The sequence below is a fragment of the Neovison vison genome, chromosome 4, assembly GCF_020171115.1.
Source record: "Neovison vison isolate M4711 chromosome 4, ASM_NN_V1, whole genome shotgun sequence".
Classification (NCBI taxonomy): Eukaryota; Metazoa; Chordata; class Mammalia; order Carnivora; family Mustelidae; genus Neogale; species Neogale vison.
Window position 1 is genome coordinate 217,575,486 of NC_058094.1, and position 27,429 is coordinate 217,602,914.

General features: G+C 43.6%; 1 protein-coding gene across 1 annotated transcript in view; it reads right to left on the bottom strand.

Annotated features, from left to right (window-relative positions):
* Window positions 1-24,109, bottom strand: part of KDM7A (lysine demethylase 7A) — an 85,564-nt gene extending 61,455 nt beyond the window's left edge. The window contains exon 1 of the mRNA XM_044246704.1: window positions 23,916-24,109. Within this exon, the coding sequence (XP_044102639.1) occupies window positions 23,916-24,109 (194 nt within the window). The remainder of the gene's footprint in view (window positions 1-23,915) is intronic.
* Window positions 24,110-27,429: the final 3,320 nt, after the last annotated feature.

Consider the following 27,429-nt stretch of genomic DNA (forward strand, 5'->3'; position numbering starts at 1 on the left):
GGGCTAAGAGATCACACCCTGGAATAAAAGGTAACACCAAGTCATAAACTTTTACACTAAAGACACTTACTGATGAGTCAGCTACAAAAGACAGAAGTCAATTCAGAGATCTAGTTCCTTCCTGACCTTTCTCCTCCTGTAAAATCTTCACTGCCCGCATCTATGGGCAGAGATCCAACATTCCATGCTAAGCCATAAGACAGTATTCCTATCAGAGGACTTCTTGCTGGGACAGAATCTAAAGTTAACATTCTGAGGGGGACCACTAACATCCTTAGCAGGCTTCTTCATTTTCAATGATGAATGAGCTGGAATAAGGCTTTGGAGCATGGAAAGTTGACATCATCCAGAACAAATGTCTCTATGTGGAATTTCATGTATTACCCAGAAGAGCTGCAAGAACATCAACACAATTAAAAATCAGAAGTATCCATCAAAAGTGAAATGGGGACACCTCGGGGGCTCAGCCAGCTGAGCGTCAGTTGAGTGTCTGACTCTTGCTTTCAGCTCAGGTCATGATCTCAGGTCCCGGGATCAAGCCCCATGTGGGGCTCCATGCTCAGTGGGGAGTCTGCTTGAGGATTCTCACTCTTCCTCTAGCACTTCCCCAACCATGCCTTCTCTCAAATAAATAAAATAAATCTTTAAAAAAAAAAAAGTGAAATGGGTAGCTCTGAGTTATCCAACAGCAAAGACTAGACCATCCTATTTCAAATCACACAAGTAAGAGTAATTTAAAACATTATGCCATAAAATGTGCCTTGACTGAGTTTCTCTGGCTGTGCCTCTAGAGTCTCTCAAATGTTAGTGTTAACATTCCTTCTATCACTTATTTATTATTCCATTTATGCACAACTTGAAATTGCACTTCCAGAATCATCACTTTTTGTTTCTGCTCCACTTTCATCTTTATTAGCACGTCCTCTTTTGATAACCCAGTTTTGCCATGTGTCACGTGGGTTTATCACGGGGAGACAAGGAAACAGCACAACAACACGCTTTCCTGTCTGTGTATAAACTGAAGAACAGATGTGAACCTGCTATTTACACACAGATTTGCTGACCATATATGGAAGAGCTAGCAACAAAGACTGTACTTTATGCACGGTTAATATATCATGGTGGTTAAAATATGAATTACGTTACTGGGGAAGTAGTGGTATTTAACCAAACCACAGTGCTAACGTGATAGAAGAAGAAATATGTATTTGGTCTCTGTCCCTGATTCCTGGCACCGGAGTACAGAAAATCCTTGTTAATTTCCTGATAAGGGTGAAAGTAATGCCTTTTGTTATTCCCAATAAGCTCACTTCAATTGTGCCAGAGTTTATGCTAATGACTTTTGGTGGGCTCCTTGATAGCTTCAAGATGGTGGCCAGAGGAACCAACCACGTGATCGGAGGATTATAACTTTTAGCCCCATTCCCAACCTCTGAGGCCAGGATAAGGACTGGGGATTATATTAATCAGCAATAGCCCAATGGTTTAATCAGTTATGCCTATGCAATGGAACCTCCATAAAAACCCCAAGTGGAGGGGTCTAAGGCCTTTAGGGTTGTTGAATGCATCCACATGCCAGAAGAGCGGCACATCCCAAACCCCAGTGGGACAGAATTTCCCACGTGTGGGCCTCTTCTGGACCTCGCCATAAGTACCTCTTCATCTGGCTATTCATTTCCAACCTTTATAATATCCTTTATAATAAACTAAATGTGTGCTTGGTTCTAAATGTGTCCTTGGGTTCTGTAAGCCATTATATCAAATTACCAAACCCGAAAAGGAGGGAACCCCATTTGTAGCCAATTAAACAGAAGTGTAGGTTACCTAGGAACCCACTATTTGTGACTGATGTCTGAAGTAGGGGGGCAGTCTTGTAGGACCAAGTCCTTAAGGACCAACCCTTAAGTGGGTTCTGCACTCACTCCAGGTAGTTAGTGTCAGAAGTGAATTAAATTATAAGACACCCACTTGGCATCCGCAGAGAACTGGGGAATTGCTTGGTGTGGAAAATCCACACATTTGGTGTCAGAAGTGTTGTAAGCAGAAAAACAATTTTTCTTTACATGGTAACTGAAATCTGTACATAACAGAACCGTGCTAAGTGAGGACTGCCTATACAGTATTCTCCAAAAGAGCATTTCTTAAACTGTCCCACAGGAATTAAGGTTACTCACAAAACGATTCCAGAGTCAAATAAGGCTCCTTAAGAAGCAAGACACACCATATCACGAGCCTAGCCATCCGAGGACCTTCTCTGCAAAATACCCCTGAGCCAGGACTCTTCTTATTCACCAGGTAGAGCTCCTGTCCCAGGGCAATTAGAATTCAAAGCTACTCTCCAGCTTCACAAGCACTCTGGCTTTAAAAATTCTAACCTTGCCTGCCAGGCCTACTTAAATGATATCTGCCAAGTCCCTTTTACATAGCTTGACTCCATTCCTGGCTGGGCTCATCCTATCACAAATGTATCAGAATGACAAAATGGGCAATTTAACAAGACCTGCTGTCTGATTCCCCACTGAAATCTTAAGTTTCTCTCCAATTACAAAAACACAGAAAATTAGAAGCAGTATGTAAGGGAGAGCAGGAAAGTATATTAAGGAAGGAGATGAAACGCTACCAATAAATAGCTCTGGTCTGGGGCAATTTAGTACACACACGGTCCAACACATGCCAGCAGCCCATAGAGCAAAGCAAAGTAAGGTCCATGACACTGAGTCATCAAAATTAAATAGTGCAATATTCGCTATGTGAGCGTAACACATCCACCCAACTCCTTCTACAGATAATTGACATGTGAGGAACTCTACCTCCTGAGCAACTTTTCTGAGGACATTCAACCACATTTCACAATGAGACTCTTCAGTTAGAGGAAAATTGTATTCAAGCAGACCACAGCATTCCTCAAAGATGGCAGAGCGGTTGCTAGTTTTTACAGGCTGGTTAATCTGTGAGAGGTTAACACTTCATCGCAATTGTACCCATGCTAAAGGTTACTTATCACTACACAGAATGCTGCTAGCATATTCAGAAAAAAGGCATTTGGAAAGAATAAAGAAATGGAGAAATAAAATAGTAGCAAACGGTTTCAAAGTAAAAACATATCACACATAAACCAGGGAAAGACATTTTTTCCATGCAGCAGGACCAGAAAACTATTTAATGAGGTAAGTAAGTGGCTTCCAGGTCTAATTCATAGGCCATGTTCCCAGTGCGTCTGCACATAGACACAAGTAAATGAACCCACACTTATTACACAGTCATTAATACACAAATATGATCATAACGTAAAAAATCTGTTATCTGCTATTTAATAAAGGGAATCCAAACTCTACTTTCAAACCCAATATCTCTCATTTATACCATTCTTCTCATTAATAACTTTCTGCTGCTTTTGGTTGGAGTCTCCAAAAAGCAGATCTTGATACCCAAATCTGGTACAGATGCTCACACGGCAGGTGATCCCCAGAAGCACTAGAAAAGGAGCGTAAAAGTGAGACAGGAACAAGCCAGGATGACCCCTTTGCGGACATCTGGGAAACTACGTAGAAGGGAACTGGTCCCACCCCGGGCAAGATAAAGCTAGGTTCTTGACTTAGTTTCCTGAAAGACAAGGTTGATGGCCATCCTAGGGGCAGTAAGGTCCCAGCATTTTCAGCCTGCTTCAAATGCAAGGTGCTGAGCTCCTACAGCTGGGGAAAGTCCTCAGGTCACGTCTAAGTGCTTTCCACAAGAAGTCTTGTTCAAGAGACAAAGACAGACAGAAACAGAGAGGGCAACACAGAGAGCAGAGAGCCAAGGGAAGCAGGGTGCTGTTCCTACAGAGCCTGCTACACGCGTAAAATTCCAGTCTAGCCAAACTACTATGCATCCCCGCTTAACCTGTTCATTCTTTATATACACACAGATGCTCATCTTTTTTTTAATTTAAAGATTTTATTTATTTATTTGACAGACAGAGATCACACAGGCTTCCCACTGGTCAGAGAGCCCGATGCAGGGCTCGATCCCAGGACCCTGGGATCATGACCTGAGCCGAAGGCAGAGGCTTTAACCCATTGAGTCACCCAGGAGCCCCAACATATGCCCATGTTCATACTCATTGTGGAAAAAAAAAAATACTCACTGCTCATTGCGTTCTTCACCCTTCTCCATATTATTCCTCCACTGTCTCTGGGATAAACACTCAACATGTATATATATAAAACACATGTAATAAGGTTATCAGAGGTAAATAGGTATAGATTAAATAATACTAACAAGTAATATTAATTAATAAGTAGTATTTAACACTTATTTCCCAAACAAAAATGAAAGAAAACTTATGCAACTTGATGAAGAAATCCGCAACTGATTTGTGTAGGAGGGGAAGAACCATCACTGGACCTCAGGCATTCTCCAGAGGGAAAAATAATCATTCCTAGCAATATATTGTATGTCAGTTCCAGAGACATACATAAAATTGATGAATCTTCAAGACAAATTCTGTTCCACCACTGAGGGCAGTCTCAGCACTGCGCTGAGCTACCATGAATCTCTTATGAGTCTGGGCCATCATGCAGAAGACTGGAACGTGGAGCAGATGGGAAAGAGGGCAATCTTTTAGACAAAGGGATTAAAATATCTTCGCTATCTTAAGCAAAGTTCCACAGAGAAAAGTAGCACTTCAGGAACTATTTTTAAATGAAGTTAGAAATCATGGTGATGACTAGGGAATTTCCAGAGACTTATGCTTAAGAGGAAAGTGGTACACTAAATTACATTTGTGTGTGTGTGCGTGTGTGTGTGTGCACGTGCATACGTGTGTGTGCGAGTGTGTGAGTGTGTGTGTGTTTGTGTGTAGCAAGGGGGAAAAAGAGGGAGCATATAGACAGGGCTGTGGAGAGGGGTGGCTCTGAGAAGGAGAAAAGAAAAGAAGTGAAGCCAGAATTGGGCAGAAGAGATTAGGTCGCCTAGAGGGCAATGTTCAACCCAGGAGGTGAGAGCAGGAAAAGAACTAGGAGCAGGTGGAGAGGCAGGCCACAGTCACACTGGCTTATCAGTTCAGCAGCCATAACACTGTACGCAGCTAAAAGACACACTTAACATCATCTTCTTTCCTTCATCATAATGTAAAACAAATCCAAAATGTCTTCTCTGACTCAGCCATCCACTCATTCAAAGCACGATCAGGACACCGGAAATATAATCATGACAAAACCAAAAAATCAAATGTCTAAACTCCCAAGCTTTCATTTTATTGGGGAGAGACAGAAAAATGAACAGGGAGCCACACAATATATGACTGGTAATAACAAGTGCCATGGAAGAAGACATGTGCCAGACGTAAGAGATTTTCTATTTTCCACTCGAGTAGCCGGGGAAGGCCTCGCTGAGAAGATGACAAGGAGGAGAAAACCTAGGGCAAGTGTGGGATCAGGCCCTGGGGTAGCTGAGGAAAGATGCTCTAAGTGGAAGTAAAAGCAAATGCAAGCGCGAGGCCCCCGCAGGAGCTGGGGAGCAGGCGGGCGGCAGAGCAGCGGGCGAGGACAGCAAGGGAGCAGGGCGGGGACAGAGTCCGCAGCCTCCCACACGCCACAGGGAGGCTTTCACTGGGCGAGATGGGATTCTCGGGAGGGTTTCCAACAGAAGAGGCACCAGACCTAACTTACATTTTTAAAGTGTCGCTCTGGTTCCTGTGCTAGCAGAAGAAGAGGGACCAGTTAGAAAGCTACGGCAATAACCTCACTTTACGTTAAGGGGAGTGATGTGAAGGGATGAGATTTCGACGGTAAGCCAAAGATTCTGCTGAAGAATTTAATGCAGATTATAAGAAAAGAAATCACCAAACATCCTGGCCTGAACATCTTGAAAGAGCTGCCATTAAGACAGGCAGGGAAGGGGCACCTGGGTGGCTCAGTGGGTTAAAGCCCCTGCCTTCAGCTCAGGTCATGGTCCCAGGGTCCTGGGATCAAGTCCCGCATGGGGCTCTCTGCTCAGCAGGGAGCCTGCTTCCTCCCCTCTCTCTCTGCCTGCCTCTCTGCCTACTTGTGATCAATCGATCGATCTCTCTCTGTCAAACTAATTAATTAATTAATTTAAAAAAAGACAGGCAGGGAAGACGACAGGAGGAGGAGGACAGCTGACAGGGAAGGAACCCTGGCTTCCACTGCGGTCACACCAGGGGACGTGATGACTACTGCTTGTCTGAGGCAAGACGTGAAAGTTGGCAACTACATATTCAAGACTAGAGCCCAGGGGAGAGGGCCCTGAAGGGGATAACAATTAGGAATCATCTACATAGAGATGAAAGTTCAAGTCAGGGGATCAGATAAACACTTGAAAAAGAGAACTACTGAGGACTAACCCCTGGGGTCCTCCAGTGTTCAAAGAGCAGGGAGATAAGAAGGGACCTCAGTGAGGACTGAGGAGTAGTGAACCCGGAGAAACCCCAGCACAGGGCTTCCCCAGAAGCCACATTAGGGGAAGCTCACTGGTCACTCTGACAAGACTGCCACCGCCGAGTAGTAAAGATCAAAGTCCAACAGGGTTTGGAGAGAATGGGACCTTAACTAGAGAAAAGAGGGACCGAGAGGGAGAGAGAGAGAGAGAGAGAGACGTGCGCCTGGGTGGCCCCATCATTAAGTGCCTGCCTTCAGCTCAGGTCATGATCCCAGGGTCCTAGGATCCAATCCCGCATCAGGCTCCCTGCTCAGCGTGGGGGCGGGGGGGGGCTGCTTCTCCCTCTCCCACTCCCCCTGCTTGTGTTCCCTCTCTCACTTTCTCTATCAAATAACTAAATAAAGTCTTTACAAAGAGAGAGAGAGAGAAAGAGAAGAACAAAAACAAAACTGGTGACAGTAAACATGGACACTTCTTTTTTTATTTTTTTTTAAGATTTTATTTATTTATTTGACAGAGGGAGATCACAGAGAAGCAGGCAGAGAGAGAGGAGGAAGCAGGCTCCCTGCTGAGCAGAGAGCCGGATGCGGGGCTCGATCACAGGACCCTGGGATCATGACCTGAACTGAAGGCAGAGGCTTTAACCCACTGAGCCACCCAGGCGCCCCTGGACACTTCTTTTGATGAACTTTGCTATAAAGGCAGTAAAGAAATGGGGCTGCAGATGAAGGGGAGATGTCAGGACAAGGATGTTTCCTTCTCTCTCTCTCTTTTTTTAATGAAGGTTATATACTATTTGTAATGAGAAAAAAAATGATACGGGGACAGGGATGTAATTACTGAAGCCATGTCCTTGAACCAACGATTCAAGGGTTAGAACATACCTAAAGATAATTCCCAATGATTTGGCGGTTTCCTTCTCTTCCTGAAGCTACATTTCCAGAAATTTCCTACATCTGAAAATAGACTGCTCCATACTACAGCAAACTTTGGCAACTGTGTCTCGCATATGAACGGCTGAAAGCAAGACGTGTTAGCACTGACTCTTCAAAAACAATGATCATGGAAAGTACTAAAAAGAAAATAATGTCATTTATTTCAAGAACACACACATTCTGACAAAACAGATGTGCTATGTCTCCTCATTTAAGGGTCCCCTCTTTCCACTGGGTGTGTTACACCTTGTCGTTACTTTTTATGGCTCCAGCTCCAGGTCTACCAAGGTGTAGAGTTACGCGTACCTGAGGAAGAAGAGTCAAGCAGACTTAAAGCCTGCTTTAAGGTACATCTGAGAAGGTACATCTTAAAGGCACATCTGAGAAGCTGATCTTCAAGTCACCCCATCTTGCTAGAAGTACTGAGGAACATGCTACGGTTGAGAGCAGTTCCTCAGACTTGCGGGGCAGACAAGGTCACCCTGAAACAAGGAGGCACCCCGAGAACCCCAGCTCCATCACCACCAGAAGGACAGCTGGACCTGATGGACTCCAGCTCCCAGATGGCATCAGACTGGGAACAGACACGCTTATGAGAACTGAAGGCCAGGACAATCTGTCCTGCCGCTGGGCCTCTTGCTGCCTAAAGCTATTTTCATTTGGTTAAGTTCTATCCCTTACTTCCCTTAAGGAAATGTGTATTCTTTCCTGTGCCTGTTAACTATCCTTCCATCAATCACCACCACCCTTCTGACAATCTCACATGTACACATTTTATATGATAAAGCCTTTATCACAATAAAGGCTTTATCTCACAAATATTAAAATATATAGTGAGCATCACAAATGTGATTTAACAGATAACCTCTCACAAATATTAAAATATATAGTGAGCATCACAAATGTGATTTAACAGATAACCTCTGTTTAGGACAAAGTTAAACTGAAAAAGCCAAATCCATTTAAAGCTGATTTAAAGAAAAATGTTAAATAAATACTACATAATAGAGATAGCTTAGAAACCGTGATGGTGGTCAGGAAACCAAAAAGTCATTGATGTGGTGAAGAGCTAGAGAGGGTCATCCATATCCTAACACCACATGATCTAAAAGTTCTCAAATCTGTGTCACAGTCGTCTTCTGCTCTGTCCAAAGAAAGAGATGAATTTCCCTGAGCACTGGAGCTGGTGATCGATCCGTGCAGCAGGCCTGGGGCCAACAGTAAGGCTGAAAACCAGCACTCTGCAACTGGCAGGAAGTGAATGAGTAAGTTCCCTGGGTAGGTACCACTCCCAAGGAGAGGGGCAGCCCAAACAAGGTTGATTCCAAGAGAAAGAGGTATACAAAAAACCCTGGGTAATCAATTCTCTTATTTTATTTTATTTTATTTATTTATTTGAGAGAGATAGAAAGAGAGAGAGAGCAGAACAGGAGGGAGGGGCAGAGAGAGAAGCAGGCTCCCCAGTGAGCCGGGAGCCCTGACTCGGGGCTTGATCCCAGGACTCTGGGATCATGACCTGAGCCAAAGGCAGATGTATAAGAACTGAGCCACCTAAATGCCCCAATTCTAACAAGGGGTTCAAGGAATGAGGACACTGAGGAAAAAACTTCACATCAGAGGATCTGATCTCTCCTACCACAGGCTGGATGCCCACAGAGAAGCAAGAAGAAGAAAATTACGGAACAGAGTCCAGCACTGACTACTTGGCATTTGGACGGTTGGAGAAGCAGGTTTGAGGAAAGAATTACCAGAATCAAACAAAAAGGACTCTGCTCTCCAGTAACCATGGGATCTGCTCCTTTGATTTACAGAAAATAAGGACAGGCTAGCAAAAAAAAAAAAAAAAAAAAAAGGAAAAAAGAAAAAAGAGAAAGAAGGTGATTCAAGGAAACAAGGCTCACTGAAAATGAGCTTTAAAAAAGTACTGAAATAGGAAGAATGTTAAGAGAGAAATATGACTCAGACCCGTGACAAGTTAAATTAAGTAAAAAGACTCAAATTCCTCTAATCTGCAGATAAAACTATTTATACCCCAAGATTACTTCAAAAAGCAATAAAGTAAAAAGGACTGACCACATGCCTACAGTATCGTGTGTGTGATAGGTGAGGCGCTGCAGGAGGTCACAGAGAAGAAGAAAAAGCCATGACCCCGCAACGCAGTCTCCGGGGGAGAAGGCTCCAATGTGGTCACCAGAGAAAGTCTCTGACGTCACTGATGGGAACTGGCCAGAAAGCCTCTGCTTCCAGGGTGCCTTGTGTCCCACTTTTTGTCACTCAGTAAATCAGTTAGGATGCTAGCCAAACTGATACGTTCTTCTGACTTTAGTTCGTATGTGTGTGTGTGTGTGTGTGTGTCCACGTGTGTAACAGTCTATGGAGTTGCTGAGCAGTAGGAATATCTCCAGGACCTCCATGCAGATCCCCAGGACCATTTACTTTTCCTTTTCATATATATTAATACTACAGTATCCATAAGACACTATATAAATCAAAAGGACCACAGTGGACATAATTCCAATTTCTTTGTCAAACAGTGACCGCTTATCTAAAAACAGCTTTTGCACATTAAAAAAACAAAAACAAAAACACCAAATTATCTACGATGGTATCTCCCAGCTTGAACAATGTCGTAATTTACTGCACATGATGCCAGACTGCTATGATTACTAACTGATGTTTGAAATTCCTGTGTTTTGTGCTCAAGGAAAACTCTACTTCTAAATTACGGAAGAAAAGTCTTGCACTTCTTCACAAAATATTCTGGAAGTGTTTTATTCCCCCTCCCTATAATAAAATACAAATCAGATATGTCATTGTACCTTCTCTAACACTGAATTTTGATGTATTAGAACTAGCTGATGAATGCAATTTACTGCCCTGATAAATCAGCATCTTAAATTTGCATAGTTAGTATGGTTAAACTCACCAAACCTATACTTCAGTATCACTGTTCCTTGTGTCCCTTTAGAACATAAACTTTACAATATGACTACAGGGTGCCTGGGTGGCTCAGTGGGTTAAGCGTCTGCCAGTCAGTTAAGCGTTTTGATCCCAGAGTCCCAGGATCCAGTCCTGCATCGTGCTCCCTGCTCAGTGGGGAGTCTGCTTCTCCCTCTGCCCTTCACCCCACTTGTGCTCTCTCTCACTCTCTCTAATAAATAAATAAAATCTTTTTAAAAAGTAAAACAAAATAAGAGTACAGACAAAAACAATTTTTCAAAATGTATAACACTAGAAACCGACCTTAAGGATACACAAAAGCCTGTCAAGAATTAAAAAGACACAAAAATATGTTACACCGCAGCACTGTTTAATACCACGAGAAAAAGAAAGAGGGAGAAACCAGATAAGGAATCCATCAACAGATAACCAGGTTAATTATGGTAAATCCACAGAATGGAATTCTGCACAGCCACTAAAAAGAAATGAGCTATCTGTATATGCTGATACAAAAATTCTCCTCGGCCTCCAGGATAGTTTAATGAATGAAAAAGAGCAGAACAGAATCATGTGTACATGATGTGAGCCCTCCTTCTGGGATAGAAACTCAACACTGCTAATGGAGTTTACCACTGGAAAAAGGATGGTAGAGTAGACAAGAGATGTTCACTTCTTTTTTTAATCTTTCTATATTGCTTGAATTTCTCACTAGATTTTTTTGTTTTATTGTTTTAAATTACTGGGTATGTGGTCAAAGGAGACATGAACCCTTTTTTTATTCATCCGTTTACCTGTCTATATTGCTTACAAATAAATATTATTCATTAAGGGTTTTCTTTAATGAATAATGAACAAAGAATGCTAATGAGTCAATTAATTCCAAAACTAGTGATAAAGGGAAATATTTATTCTTCCTCTCTTATACAAACTGTACCGCTAGATAACCAAAGAAGTAAAGAAAAGTCTTCTCTTCAGAGAAGTATTCTAGCTAGTAAATAAAAAAGAATTATGTAATTAAATTATCATCATTTTTGGAACCACTCATGAATAAATGAATGCATACTGGCATCGGTCAATGGGAAAAAACATGACAAAAAGAGAAAACAAGCAAACATTTTATATCTCCTGATGGAAAACTATACCACCCACTTATAAAATGTTCTTGAGGAAAAAGACCTGAATCTGATCAAGTTTCTCTAGCTCCAACTACCAATTTACAGGAAAGAGAGGAATATGTTAAAAGATGCAGCAGGGATATAATAAGCAAAATCCAGAAAGTGGAAAACTTTGTAGAATAAGCAACACTTTCTACCAAAAATAAGTTGCAAAGAAAAAGTGAGAAACATGAGGAAAGCCTTTAGCTCAGGGTCTTCCAACACTACTGGCACTCAGGGACACACAGTCCTTCCTCATAGGGGCTGTGCTGTGCAGGATGTTTATGAGACCCCCACCCTCTAACTACTAACTAGTAGCAACAACCCCCGGACCCCAAAAATGTTTCTAGACATTGCCAAGCATCTTCTGGGGGGTGGGGGGAGATGAAACCCATCCAGTTAAGAACTACTGCTACAGTTTATGAGATTTACAAGACATATGAACCAATCACAACATGTGGACTGTTTTTGGATCTTGATTCAAACAGACAGAAAAAAACTTACGACATTCCTGAGACAACTGGAAATTTGAACAATGACTATTTCATGGTATTAAGGAGCTGGCAATTACTTTTAGTTGTGATAATGGTATTTCTTCTAAAAGAGGCCTTACAGATATATTTGCTGAAACATGCACAAATATAAGGATACTGTCACAAATTTGCTTCAAATAACTAAATGTGGGGGCGCCTGGCTGGCTCGGTCAACAGAGCACGCAACACTTGACCTCAGGTTTTAAGTTCAACGCCCACACGGACTATAGAGATTTCTTTAAAAATTAAAAATCTTAAAAAAAAAAAAAAAAACTAAATCCAAGGGAAGGAGGAGGGTTAGCTGAAACAAGACTGTTCATGAACTGATATTCACTGAACCGGAGGGAAGGTTAACATGGGAGTACATTATACTATTCTGTCTACTTCGGTATGTTTGAAATTTTCTCTAAAAAAGAAAATTAAAATTAAAGTCAAAACCATCATAGTAGCTAGCAGCATTCAGCTGAAAGACAAACCAACCCAATCTAACCCATTCTTAGTAACATTCAACTGATTTCCACTAACTTTCCCATGAACGCCTGTTCATATATACACTCAGAGGCAGTCAAGCTTATCCATTAAAAAAAGAATCCTTGTCTTTTTATAAGACAAATTAAAAGAAATGAACTCCCAGGATACTTAAACCTCAGGGGTTCATAAAACACAGATTAGAAAATCCTGCTTTAGAGAAATTCCTGGATCATTAATGCTTTAAAGATTCCTATCATATATCATATATATATATGATTCATATACCATATATATATTACTTGCTTAATGTTTATTTGTTCCTCTATGTCAGTTCTATTTGTCAATTTTTTATACTAAAAATAACCAAGCAATGGTATTTTATTCATTTAAAATTTTATTCAAGAGAGAGAGCACAAGTTGGGGGGGGCACAGGGAGGGAAGGGGTGGCAGACGGAGAGAGAGCCCAACTTGGGGCTTGATCCTGTGAACTGAAGCCGCTTAAATGCTGAGCCACCCAGGCTTCCCAGGCAGGAGCATTTTAAAATCTAGAATCTAGACTCTAAATCTACACAGAATAACATTTTTAAACTTAGGTACAAAGCATCACTAGAATACAACTTAAGTATCCAATGGTGAAGTATGTAGTGAAAAATATTTTTACATGAGGCTGTCTTCACAGCAGCTAATAATAAAACACTTAAAAATATGTTATATGCATATTAACAGATGTAAGGGGGAAAAGCATATGGTTCTCTTCATAGGTGCTGAAGAAGTCTTTTGACAAAGTCAACATCCATTCATGATAAAAACACTAAAAGATTTAAAAGAGACTTTTTAAAAAAACATTTTATTTATTTATTTGTCAGAGAGAGAGAAAGAACACAAGCGGGGGGCTGGGAGTCGTGGCAGGCAGCAGAGGGAGAAGCAGGCTCCCTGCTGAGTGGGGAGAGTCTGATGTGGGACTAGATCCCAGGACCCTAGGATCATGACCTAGGCCGAAGGCCAACACTTAACAGACAGAGCCACCCAGACATCCCCAAAGCGACTTTCTTAACATGATAAATTATGCCTAAAGTTAGTACCCAATTTAACAAGAAAATAGACGCATTTCTACTAAAATCAAGAACAAAGAAAGGATATCCACAATCTCCACCACTATTTAACCCTATAAGAGATAAAAGTCTGTGCAATTAGGTAAGAAAATTCATTTTTAGGTGAACAGGTAAAGAAGCAGAAAAACTCTATTTGCATTTGATAGGAACCTCTAGTGAACTGATGATACAATGAACTCTAAAAATTCTTCTGGTAAGGGGTGCCTGGGTGGCTCATTAGGTTAAGCCTCTGCCTTCGGCTCAGGTCATGATCTCAGGGTCCTGGGATGGAGCCCTGTGTCGGGATCTCTGCTCAGCTCCCTGCATCTCCCTGCATCTCCCCCCTCTCTGCCTACTTGTGATCTCTCTCTCTGTCAAATAAATAAATAAAATCTTTAAAAAAATTTTTTTAAATTCTTTTGGTAAAATAGCAGGAAATAAAAGTAACATCCAAAAGTCAAATCTTGGTGCATCTGGGTGGCTTAATTGGTTCAATATCTGCCTTTGGCTCAGGTCATGATCCCAGGGTCCTGGGATCAAGCCCACATCAGGCTCCCTGCTCAGCAAGGGAGTCTGCTTCTCCCTCTCTGCTATTCCTCCCCCTGCTCATGTTCTCTCTCGCTCTTGCTCTTTCTCAAATAAAATCTTAAAAATAAAAGTCAAATATGCATATATATATATATATAACCAATAACCAATGAGCAAGCAAATGGTAGAGAAAATCTTATTTATAATATCAACAAAGAAAACAATATATAGGAATAAACTATAGAAATAATCTATATAAAAAATGTAAACGTATCTGAAAGTCACATAAGTAGACTTAAATAAAGAAACAGCCCTGTTCTTGGATAGAAGACTCAACATCACAAAAAAGTCAATTCTCCCTAAGTTAATTTAGAAATTGAATGTAAAACGAATAAAATACCAACAAGCTTTTAAAAAAGTTTTTATTTTAATTCCAGTTAGTCAACATACAATGTTATACTTGTCTCGGGGATACAATATAGTAATTCAACACTTCCACACATCACCTGGTGCTCACAGGGACAAGTGCCCTCCCTAATCCCCATCATCTCTTTCAACCATATCCCATATCAACCATCTCTTTCAACCTCTCCCCTCTGGAAACCATCAGATTGTTCTGTATAATTAAGAATCTGTTTCTTGCTCTGAAAAATCAAAAAGCTTTAAAAAAAAATTATTTACTTACTTCAGAGAAAGTGGGGGGGAGGGTCAGAGGGTAAGGGAGAAGGAGAGACTCTCAAGCCCACTCCGACTCCGTGCTGAGCTCAGGGACACACCCAGGGCTCAATCAACCCTGAGGTCAAGACGTAAGCCAGACTCCATCCAGGACGCTGAGATCCTGACCTGAGCCAAACCAAGAGTCCGGAAGCTCAAGTGAACCACCCAGGTGTCCCTAAGTATAAGCTTTTTTAATAAATAGTGCTGGCACAGTTGGGAAATTTCATTTAGAAAAACTTACTTATTTAGAAAAAAAAATTATATCTCTATTTTTTACCATATACACAAATTATTTCCAAATGGATTAGGGATCTAAATGTAAAATAAACAAATGAACAAACAAAAAACAGAACCAAACAAGGTCTAAAAGAAAACACAGATAAAAATCCTCTAAAGAGGATTTCTCTACCTTGCAGCAGAGAAAAGCTTGCTAATCATGTCTTAAAACCCAGAGCCAATAAAAGACTGATAAATAGGACTACATAAATATTTTTTAATTTGCATGGCAAAAAAAAAAAATCACCACAGACAAAACGAAAAAGAAAACCAACAAACGTGGAGAGACTACTTGTATGTCACAAAAGCCTAATAACCCTACTCTTTAAAAAAGACACGGGGGGGGGGTGCCTGGGTGGCTCAGTGGATTGAGCCGCTGCCTTCGGCTCGGGTCATGATCCCAGTGTCCTGGGATCGAGCCTCGCATCGGGCTCTCTGCTCAGCAGGGAGCCTGCTTCCCCTTCTGTCTCTGCCTGACTCTCTGCCTACTTGTGATCTCTCTCTCTCTCTCTCTCTGTCAAATAAATAAATAAATAAATAAATCTTTAAAAAAGACACAGGGGGTGCCTGGGTGGCTCAGTGAGTTAAAGCCTCTGCCTTCGGCTCAGGTCATGATCAGGTCATGATCCCAGAGTCCTGGGATGGAGCCCCGCATCGGGCTCTCTGCTCCACAGGGAGCCTGCTTCCCCCTCTCTCTCTGCCTGCCTCTCTGCCTACTTGTGATCTCTGTCAAATAAATAAATAAAATATTTAAAAAAATAAAAATAAAAAAGACATGGTCAGAAAAAGCTATAAACAGATCATTTTCCCAAAAAAAAAGAAAAGAAAGAAAATGGCTTTCAATAAATGAAATGTTGTTCAAACTAATTTGTAATTAGAGAAATGCAGATTAAAGATACAATGTTTCACCAATTGGATTGGCAAAGACTAAAAAATATGAAAATACAGTCTAATAACAAAAATATGGGGAACAATGCACGTTGATACCCTGTTGGTGGAAATGTAAACTGGTCCAACCATTCCGAAGGAAAATCTGGTGATCTTAACAAAACATCTGCACTTACCTTTTGACCAAGTAATCCCACTTCTAGTAATCCAACCTGAATATACCTCCAACAATATGAAAATACATATACACAAAGTTCTACTTTGTTTGTAACTATCTGTAATTGCAAAATATTATAAACAACCTAAAATGCCCATGCGCAAGAGAATAAAACAGGGCACATCCCCGTGATGGAGTGCTATGCAGCTATTCAAAAGAATAAGGAAGAGCCCCGGAAGCTGACACAGAACGAATTCCAGTGTATATTATTTTTTTTTAAAGAATTTATTTATTTGACAGAGAGAGATCACAAGTAGGCAGAGAGGCAGGCAGAGAGAGAGAAGAGGAAGCAGGCTCCCCGCTGAGCAGAGAGCCTGATGGGGGGACTCGATCCCGTGACCTGAGACGAAGGCAGTGGCTTTAACCCACTGAGCCACCCAGGCGCCCCTCCAGTGTATATTATTAAGTGGGAAAAAAGCAGAGCATTTATCATAAGCTACCCTTTGTGTTAAGGAAATACACTTAAGAAAATATACATTCATCTGCCCATTTGTGGGAAAAGAAACAAAAATTCCACATGACATAAACCAGAAAATAAAGAAAGGTGGGTGGAAAAGGGATGGAAAGGCACAGGAGAGATGGAGAGGGCGTGATACTTCTGAGTATATCTGTTCATATACCTCTAACTTCTTAGAACCCTGGTATTATTTTACATACTCAAAATATAAACCAATAATTAAAACCACCCAGGACATGGGAGAAGTAAAAAATGCAACATGAACAGTAACAAACCCAACTATATTACAAATAAATGACATGACATGATAAACTGGGGGAGAAAAGAACAGAACCTAAGTTAAGTGTGGAAAACAGAGGCTGACAAAATGTGATAGGTACCTGGAAATTATAGGCTAGATATTGTAGACAGACAGTAGCTATTGTAAGGCTAAAGATATTATAGATATAAAGCTAAGAACAAAAAAACGACACTGTAATTTAGTCAGTAAATTTATTACAAGGGTATGGGTTAGGAATTCTAGAACTACTTTACATATAAACGAAGACGGGAAAAAACATAACTATACTGTGGATAACAGGAGTTGGATTTCTCAGTGCTGGACAAAAAAGTCACAGGGAAAGGGGGAAAGCTAAAATGAACCCAGTGATATCGGATTAGAATCAAAGTTACCATTATAAAAACTCAGAGGTTTTAAAACCTACAGGTAGACAGCACAAATAGAGATGTGTGTGCCTATCAGTTTCCCGGCTGTGTCCCCTGTGAAGGCCTACAGCAGTGAACCCCCTCCAGCGAGCCCTCGGTTTCTAAAAACGATTCTTCAATACAAACACCTGCGAAAATCATCCAGGTTACCAGTAAATCACACTATAATTAATGGGAAAAATTAGTGATAGTATTAGTGGAAAAGCAAGCAAACGAGCACTATGTTAATAAAATGTCACTTCCAAAAAGAATCAGAAACTTGGTAGCAACTGCAGGATCAACACTGTCCAACTGTTGTTCCAAAGCTGTACACTTTATGGTGGCGTCTGAAGCCCCAAACCAACACAAGTTTCCGCCTAACAATCAAATTCCTCTACACCTGTTCCATTTTTCTTGAGACCCCACTTCAGATCATCAAATATAAAGGCATTTCTTCCCCTTGGATATTCAGTAAACTCAATTTCACACCTAAGAATACAGGCTATGAGAGCATACCACGCAGAAATCTGCCCCAAACTTAGAGTTTAAGGGGGAAATAAAAAAAAAAAGCTTGATGAGAGAACTGTCACTGCCTCCACGCAGCCCAAGATGAGACTCCCACATCAAAACAGATTTTGTTCAAATAGCAAGATCGAGTATATATATTCACTTTTATAAGTAACACACAGGAAAAGAATGCTCATATGTTTTCTTATGATAAACTGTCAGTAAAAAAGAAACTGAGAAGTTCTCTGTTCTCTTACCAGAAGATACATGTTCACCTAGTAAGTTTATGTTATAACACTAAAAGCAATTTCATCATTACAGGGAAATGTATACAGAATCAATTTAAAAAATAATTTTTATCCCTAATTTAAAAAATAAAAATACACTCCAGTAAGAAACCATTATAACAAAGATAAAAACAGAGTTAAATTATGGAACTTCTCAAATATTTTATAAACTGTTCCCAAAGCAATTATGATCATTTTTAACATATTCACACTAAAGACAATTTAATAAAGTACAAAAACAAAGGTACAATGGCTCTAGGTGTAACTCTTCAGAACCCTGTGGCATCTCTTCCGCCTATGCCCCCTCACACCCCAGGATAAAGACAGACAAGGAGGAAAGAAACCCAATACCATCTACTTACTGGTCAAGAGAGTGAGCTCTGGAGTCAAACCCACTTGATTTCAGATCAGCTAGCTCTATGACCTTCTAGCTTTGTGACCCTGGACAAGCTACAGACCTCTCTAACCCTCAGATCCCATCTGTAAAATAAGAATAATAACAGCACTTAACCAACAAGGTTAAGAAACAAAAGTTGAGAAACAGATGAGCTAGATGAGTTAGTTAATACATCTAACACAATCAGAACAGCGTCACATGTGGTAGAAAACATTCAGTAAGTGCGTGAATTCCAGGACTCAGAGGGTATACCTGAGAAATTGCTACCCAAAAGCACTACTCTGGATAAAATTTTTCTACTCTCATAAACGAAGCTCTTCACTCATTCAAACTTCAGGAATTAAAGTTAATATGACATTTTTTTTTAATATGACATTTGAAAATTACCAAAACTGACTCCAACTTTTAAAATTCTCTCTCACCTGATGACTGCAGCAGCCTTCTTCCTGGTCAGCCTGTCATCTTTGCCTCCCTCCAGTCTAATCTCCAAGTAGCAGCTAGAGTGAACCTTGTAAAAGGTTAAGTCAAATTCTTTACTCCTCTACTCAAAATACACCATTTTCCCTGAGTAAAATCCAAAATATCTTGTGTTCAAATGTGTCCTTGTCAAGGCCTTCCATAATCTCGCCATATGAAAGTGGCCTTATACTAACCCCATGCCTTTCTTTCCTCCTAACTCAATTTTCCTTTTCTTTTGTCATCTACATTTATCTATCTTCCCCCACTAGAATGTAAGTTGCAAGAGAGCAAGGACTGTTTGGTTCGGGGCTATGTTCCTAGCACCAAGAACAGCGCCATGCACACTGCAAACTCTGGGCGGGAGCCAAGATCCTACCTAACAATAAACACAAGAGGCAATCCCATTAAAGACAGACAAGAAACAAAATCACAAAATATCACATGTCAGCTACCAAACTGGTAAATTTTTTTAAATTATTTATTTGGCAGAGAGAGAGATCACAAGTAGGCAGAGAGGCAGGCAGAAAGAGAGGGGAAAGCAGGCTCCCCACTGAGCAGAGAGCCCGATGTAGGGCTCGATTCCAGGACCCCGAGATCATGACCCCAGCGGAAGGCACAGGCTTAACCCACTGAGCCACCAAGGTGCCCCCAAACTGGTAAATTATTAATTTTTTAAACTTTGAAGTACACTTCAGCCACTACAATAGTTTTTAAAAATCCCCAATGCACATCTACCTCGTGAGTTTTTATATCTGCATACATTATGTAACCACCACCCAAGATCAAGATATAGAACATTTCCTGAACTTGAGAAGCTCCCTTACCTGGGCCTCCTCTTGGCAAATACCCTGCAGAGGTAAGGACCAGTCTAACTTCTCTCACTCAATTAGATCTGTACTTGAACTTGGTATAAGCAGACTCACACAGTATTCGCCGTTGTGCCTAGCTTTTTATCCAACCTTGTATCTGTGATACCTGCCCATGCTGCTCCATGTATCGGTCACGCATTCTTTTCTTAATGAATATCAACTGATCCAAAATTTATCCAGTCTACTGCTGATGGCATTTAGGTTGCTCTAGTTTGGGGAGGATATGAACAGCACTGCTGTGAACAGTTTTGGGTATGTCTTTTGGTGGAAATATTCATAATCTGCAGACTGGCAAAGTGTCTGATTGGTTTTTGGGGGGAGAGTTTAATAATATCTTAGACTGGGGATGATGCAGGGAACTAGAAGCGGGCACTACTGGTGAGAGTATAAAGGAGGATAACCTTTCCGGAGGACAATGTGGCAATAGGCACCAGAAGGCTGGAAATATCTGAGCCCTGAGACCAATAATTCTACTTCAAGGAAATTTCTTCTTGAGTACCTACAAGTGCCAGATCTTCTAAACGTTTTACATGTATTAATTCATGTGATTTATTCTAAGGAAATATTAGAAATGCTCACAATTGTTTAGAAGTTAGGTTAACAGTGAAATGCAGGAAATGCATAAAATGTATGCATTTACCTTAAGTGTTAAAGTAGTGGTAAGTCCTAGAAGACATGGGTACTTTCATATTCTTAATACTTTTCTGTACTTCCCATTTTTTTTCTATATTAATTTTGTCAATCAAAGAGAATATATGACTAAAAACACTAGCAAACAAATGTTAACATTCAAATGTGGAGACAAAAGGCATTATAACACAATTTAATTAAGGCAGTGATACAGTTTTGTAGAGGATGATAGTAAGAGTACTAAGGAAATCGGGGTGCCCAGGTGGCTCAATCATTAAGCACTTGCCTGAGGCTCAGGTCACGATGCCAGGATCCTGGAATCAAGCCCCACATTGGGCTCCCTGGTCGGCGGAAGCCTGCTTCTCCCTCTCCCCCTCCCCCTGCTTATGTTCCCTCTCTGTCTGTGTCTCTGTCAAATAAATAAATAAAATCTTTAAAAAAAAAAAAAAAGAAAGAAAGAAAAGGAGTACAAAGGAAAGACCTCAAGCCTAGAGATTAGGGGGTGGGATATTATCAGGAAAGAGCTCCATTGTCTTACTTCCACCTAGGGCCCAGAGAGGAAGAACTCCCTGTCTAGGTTGGAAGGAACCTTCCCAGGAAAATCCTGTTAATTCCTCGGCTCGCTGTCCTTAACGTATCAATTACACACTGTACCTTGGCAAGTGTTCTTCTCCCCTCCCACTTAGAAAAGAGCCTTTAGGGAGACTGACGGGTAGGAATTCCTGAACACCGAAAATTCAATAGCCAACAGCCTCAAACCTGGAGGCAGGGGGTCCCCTTCACTCTGCTGCCTGACTGAAAAGCATCAAGGAAGAGCCCCTCCTTCCCTGTCAGGTTAAATGAGGGCAAGAGCTTTTCGGACTTCCAGACGTCAAAAACTCCAGAAAGAGAGTAAACTCAAATTTATACCAGAATTCACTGACTCGAGTTTAAAAAAATTCTTGTACTTGAAGTAATAAAACCATCAAGAAATTATGCCGTAATGGTAATTCTCTCTCGCAGAGCTCCTATTCCCCCCTCCCTCCTCTGCAGAAGGACCACCCCTGGAAACCCCAACGGAAAGCGAGTGTGGAGATTAAAAACTGTACCTTGATGGTACCATAAGTATTACTTTCTCTGAAGTTATCGAAATTACTCATACTTCATTAAGAAATTTGATAAAAAGAAACTGCTTTTGCATGACAGGGCATTATTACTAAATTTTCTAACTTTTGACATCTGAACAACATTAAATTCTCAAGAACTGCTGGTCAAAAAACCACATACCTCAGGCCCTTGCACCAGTATGAAGTCACACAAATCTACATGATAAAGTAAAGCAGACTTGCTTTGGCCTCACTCTCCCTCCTTCATATATGCCCTCTTTATTTTCCCTTCAAACTTCTTGTTTTCTAATCTATACTTCAGTGTATTACCAAACTTTCCATAAACTACCTGCAGTTTTTCACGGTTACAGTGTTAAATTACCTAAATTAAGGTAAATAAAATCTAGTCTAAAATTTATGAACATATCTACATTGCACCATAGAACAAGCCTCTTATGCAGCTAAAACTGTTCTTTGAAAAAAAGAGTATTTACATAATCACCAGAGATTCTGGTTTTATTCTATATGTAACCTAGATTTTTGGATAATCTACTCCGGTTTCGTAGGATATATTATGGGAACAGAGGATATAGAAATAGAACTGGCAAGATTTGGTACGTTCAAATTTCAGTCTTACATGTAATCAAAATACAGGGGGGTAAAATCTATTTGGGGTAATAAAAAAGAACTTTAGATAATTTATTCTTAATTACGTGTAGCAAAGTTCTAATAATATTCCCCAAGCATAGACTGTGAAAAATTACCTGATACACAAGATTAAGATGCCGTCTCTCTTTCGCAGTGGCAATTTTTGGGTTTTTTTTTTCGCTGCAGTTGCTGTCAGAATTGTGCAAGCTGATTAAATAAAACTACTTGAAGATTAAGTAAAACTAAATGTACCGAGCACTGAACACTGAAAAGAACGCTGTAACCTAAGTGGTTTTCTCTCCCAGGGCCAGTAGAGGGAGACTAAGACATCTGGCCTGGTCGTGTAGTGTTTCTGTAAAATTGGGGAGGGGGAAGCGGAGGCTGTATTTAAATGTCCTGCTGTCAATCAAAGGACACTTCCTACAATCACAGTCACCATATCTGCTATTAGCCGTGAGCGTACTCTCGCCGAGATACAACACCAAACGGTGCTCGCGTAACCTGCTTCACCTAAAGGTGACCGCAAGCTTTGCCACAACACCCAAATAAGGACTTTGGGAGCCCAACCCCAACTAGTTTCTTTGTTTAAATGCCTGCGAATCCCTCCCACGCCGGAGTCAAGAGGCTGTGGCGCCGCCCTTTATTAGCCTCACACTTTGATTACAAAACACACGAGTCGACGGCTCGGCGGCGGAGGCGGCCCGAGCTCTCACAAACGTCAAACCCGAAACGCAGGCGCCTGCCGAGGCACAGGGCGACGCTCGCCGCCCCCGCCACCCGCCCCCAAGTGCCCACCGGCCGGCGAAAGTTCGCCCGCACCGGGGCCCCCGGCTGCGAGCCCCCCCCCGGCCGTGCGGTGTCGCCGGCCCCTCGGGCGACGGGAAATTTCACTCTTTGTAAAGTTTGAGCGGCGGCGCGGGGGCGACGCGGGGGGTTGGGGACCGGAGGCTGTCCCCCCGGGCCCCGCTGCCCACGCCACCCGCTCCACCCCCCGCCAGGACAGGGTGTGCTGGGGTGGTGGGTGGGGGGCACGGTCCGAGCCGACCTGCCGGCCTGCCCGGGACCCCCGGCCCCAAACTTCCGACTGGCATCTTTTAAGTCCCCGAGAGTGCCTCATCTGTTGCTCTGTTTACTCCTCGGAGCCCCGCCGGGCTGGCGCTGCCGACGCCCCCGTCCCAGTGCCCCGCGGCCGAGGAAGTTTGATAAAGACCGGGGAAGGGGGCGCGACGGGGACCGCGGGGGGGAGGGGTGATGGCAATTTCTGGAGACCCGGAGCCGGGGCGAGCCGGTCGCCGCCCGGAAGGAAGGCGCTGCGGCCGGCCGCGTAGGGCGGCCGGCCGGGCGGCGACTCCGGCCGGAGCCCCGGGCGGGCGGGGCGGCGGCCGGGCTGCGGGCGCGGCGAGGGGCGGCGGGCCGGGCCGGCGCTCCGCCGGCCGCCTCCGCCGGCGCCTGCCCCGGCCGCGTCCCCTCACCCAGGTCTCCCCTTGCCAACTTCTCAGCCGACCCCCTTTGTTCCCGTTTGTTGTGGCGACTCTTCTCCCGGCCGGGCGATCCTACCAGCCCCCCTCTGTCCGCCCGGCGCCCGGGGAGCTCGGGGCCCCGCGCGCCCCGCTGCCCGGGCCGGGGGTTTGGCGCCGGGGCCCCTCGGCGCCTGGCGCGGCGCGGCGGCCGGGCGGAGGGGGGCGCGGGCGGCCGGCGCGGCCGCGGCGGTTGGCCCGTGGCCGGCGGCGGCGGCGGCGGGGCTGGAGGGGGTTTATTTACCTGCCGTGGAACCAGTCCTTGCAGATATCGCACTCGATCATGAAGCGGTTCACGTCGTACGGCTGCCGGCACACACAGTACACCGGCGGGGGCGGCGGAGGCGCTGAGGCCCGGCCCGGAGCCGCCACCGACACGGCTGCCGCGGCGGCTCCAGCTGCTGCTCCCGCGGCCACCGCCGCCGCCGCTCCGGCCATCTTTAAAAAACACACACACGCTCTCTCGCTGCTCCGCTCGCCGACTGGAGCGAGCGCAGCCGCCAGCCAGCGCCGCCTCCTGCAGCAGCCGGAGCAGCAGCCGCGGCGGCGGCGGCGGCGGCGGCGGCGCCTCAGTGCGCGCGCGCGAGGTCGCGGCCGGGGCCGGGGGGCGGGCGGCGGCGCGCGCACGACGCGCGAGGCCCCGGCCCGGCTCCTTCCGGCGCTCCGCGCGGGGCCGTGTGTCTCGCGCACGTCGTCCCGCCGCCGGCGCGCGCGCCCCGCTCCCCTCGCGTCGCTCGGGCGGAGGGACCGGCTGAAGGGCACGCGGGGCGGGGGAGGCGGAGGGAGGCAGAGGCTCCCTGAGGACACGCGCGGCGGCGCCGGGAACGCGGCCCCCGGAGAAGGACGGCGGGAGCGTGCGAAGAGCCGGCTTCGGCGTCGCTGAGTGAAAGCTGAAGCCGGGAAGTTCCTGTGCGGTGAAGAGCGCCGCTCGCTGCGTCTGTGCCCGGACAGGGGAAACCGAGGTTAGAGCCCAGCCGGGGCCGCCTCCCGACGACGGGAGAAGCCGGAGGCAGGCAGCAGCCGCCCCGCGACCTCCGTGGGCCCGAGCCGGGGGTTCACAGCCCGCCGAGCCCGCTGCGCCCTGCCGAGGTGCAGGTCTGAGACTTCCGAAAACGTCCCACCTCAATTCCCCCCGACTGGCTAGGGAGTTCGTGCGGACGGAGCCGCTGATAGGCGAAGGAGCTGGTTCCCGAGGGGAATTGCTTAACGTCTGCGAGCTGAGAGGGCCCAGAATGAAGTGTGGCTGGTGCAGAAAGGACTGGAGAGGACCCTGGCGTGTCATAAGTAACACGACTTGGATGCGAATGCTTTCGAGTCCCAAGTTTGGAAGATGGGGACAGAATTCTAAATGGCAGTGACACCTCGGGGGAAAAAAAATGCTCCAAAAGCCGGATAATACGGTGGTTGGCGCATGATCCAGGCCATTAATAAATATTTCTGAATGAGGGGTGAGATTGCTGGGAATAAAAACAGCTAACAAAATTGAGTAGAGAAAGAATGCCTTGGAATCATAATGTGAGTTGGAAGGCATGTTAAGGATTATTGAGTGAGATGTTTGTAGCTGAATTTGTACATTTCTAACATCGGGGAAAGCCCTACAGTTCCCATCTCACCCAGCCCCAGGCAGAGAATCGCTGATCTAACCTCTTTCTAATAATTGAGGAAAGCGAGGAACTTGCCTGAAGACTCACAGATCTAAGCTGGAGCTAAACTTACAAGTCTCCTGATGATGCACCCGATCTTTTTTCTACCTGGCACATATTTTGCAGGAAGAAACACCTGTAAATCAGAGTCGACCACGAAGTGAATACATTTGAAACATTTCTGCTGGAGAAAAGGGAAGAGTTACTGTCATTTTGGCGTATGTTTAGAGGCACCATAGATGGTTGGAGTGCCAAGAGCCCTCCGTTCAGATCCTGCTTCGCATAAGCTGTGCAACCCCAGGCAAGTCACTCCATTTCTTTTGAACTAGATCCTTGGAGATCTGTTCAAGGAAAAAATATGGATAATAGTGCCTTCCTTGGGGCGCCTGGGTGGCTCAGTGGGTTAAGCCTCTGCCTTTGGCTCAGGTCATGATCTCAGGGTCCTGGGATCCAGCCCTGCAGAGGGCTCTCTGGTCAGCGGGGAGCCTGCTTCCCTCCCCCCCCCACCTCCCCCTGCCACTCCACCCCACCCCTCCTTGCCTATTTGTGATCTCTGTCAAATAAATAAAATCTTTAAAGAGTAAGAATGCCTTCCTTAACTACCTCACAGAGGTCTTACAACAAGCAAAGGGATAATGTATTTTTAAAATTCATTGTAGAGGATATGTATAGGGAATATAGCACAGCAGTGTGTGAGGGAAGGGGAGGCAGCCAAAGCTGTCATGTTGGACTTGGGGTGAGAAGGGCATCCACACAGGGAAGTGGCCTGATATAGAGGGCTCTCCTTACCTTGCTGGATTAGCCATCTGGCCTTGGGAAGTCCGGATGGGTAGGTGAAGAGGGCTTTGGGGGCCGGGGGGGGGGTGGCACACAGTATCAGTGGCAAGAGATTGGTTATGTACAAGAGTACCATCCAGTAAGTAAGGAAAATGGGAATCAAATTTCTTACTGTTGAGAAAGAGAGTTACAACAGAAAGAAAGTAGAATGAAACTTTTGGTAGTGGACTGATAATGGAGGTATCAATATTTCCATCGGTGTGTAAGTACATATATACTCTGTACACTGAGAGATTCTGGGAGTAGTGACAAAACAAAACAATGAATTCATCTAGCCCAGATCTTGGCTTCTCAATACCATTCTTCTCATTTTTCTTTTTGGCAAAATGGCTGATTTCCAGGCTGGAGAAGAGAAGTACAGGTTGAGCCTGGAGCCTCTAGTTGTGCCAGAAAATAAGGACATGCTCAAAGAATGATGGGGCATGTCAAAAGGACACAGGCCAACTTGTGTCCCACTGGCCAAATCTTTGACAAACTGACCTTCAGAATAAAAAATGGTAATATATTGTAACCCACTGAATAGCACAGGAAACCAAACAGATGTAAATAAACATAAACTGAAAATTTGAAAAAGACTGGAATAATTACATACTTTCAAATTAATTTTATGGGCATAAAGTTCTTACTCATGATAAAGGGAATTAGGGTAATTTTATAGCGGGGAGAGTCTGGCGAACACCATCTTAATCAAGTGTTCAAGTGCCATCAGTAATGGGACAAATCAAATGAAAAGCATTGGATCCAATGAAAAGCATACTACCATCACTTCTGTGTTTCTTCCTGTTCTACTTAGATGAGTCTCCAGTTTGGAAATGAACGTTTTAAAGGTACATCAAGAAATCAGCAAGAATAAAAACGATAAGGCATATAAATCTGTAGGGAAAAGGTTAAAAAAATGTAAATACAAAGACTGAAACTTGAGAAGAAAAGGATGAAGGCTAGAGGTCTGAATAATCCCAAAATTTTAGATACTAGCTTCATGCATAGTAATTAAGAACACATGCTTGGATTCCACAATCTAATATCTCGTGACAACTTACTATTGGGTTTTAGTTTCTCATTTTAATGGGGATGATAAGAATAACTACCTCACAGGGTTGGGTTCATTAAGGGAGATAACAAAATGCTGGCCACAATTCTTAGTACATAATAACCACATAGCTGTTAGCTATAATTATGAATAATTATTTTACTTGTTTATTAACAATAATAGGACTGAAGAGCATCTAGAGAATTAGAAGAAAAGCCTAGGAGAGCATTATCCCAAAAACAAGGGGG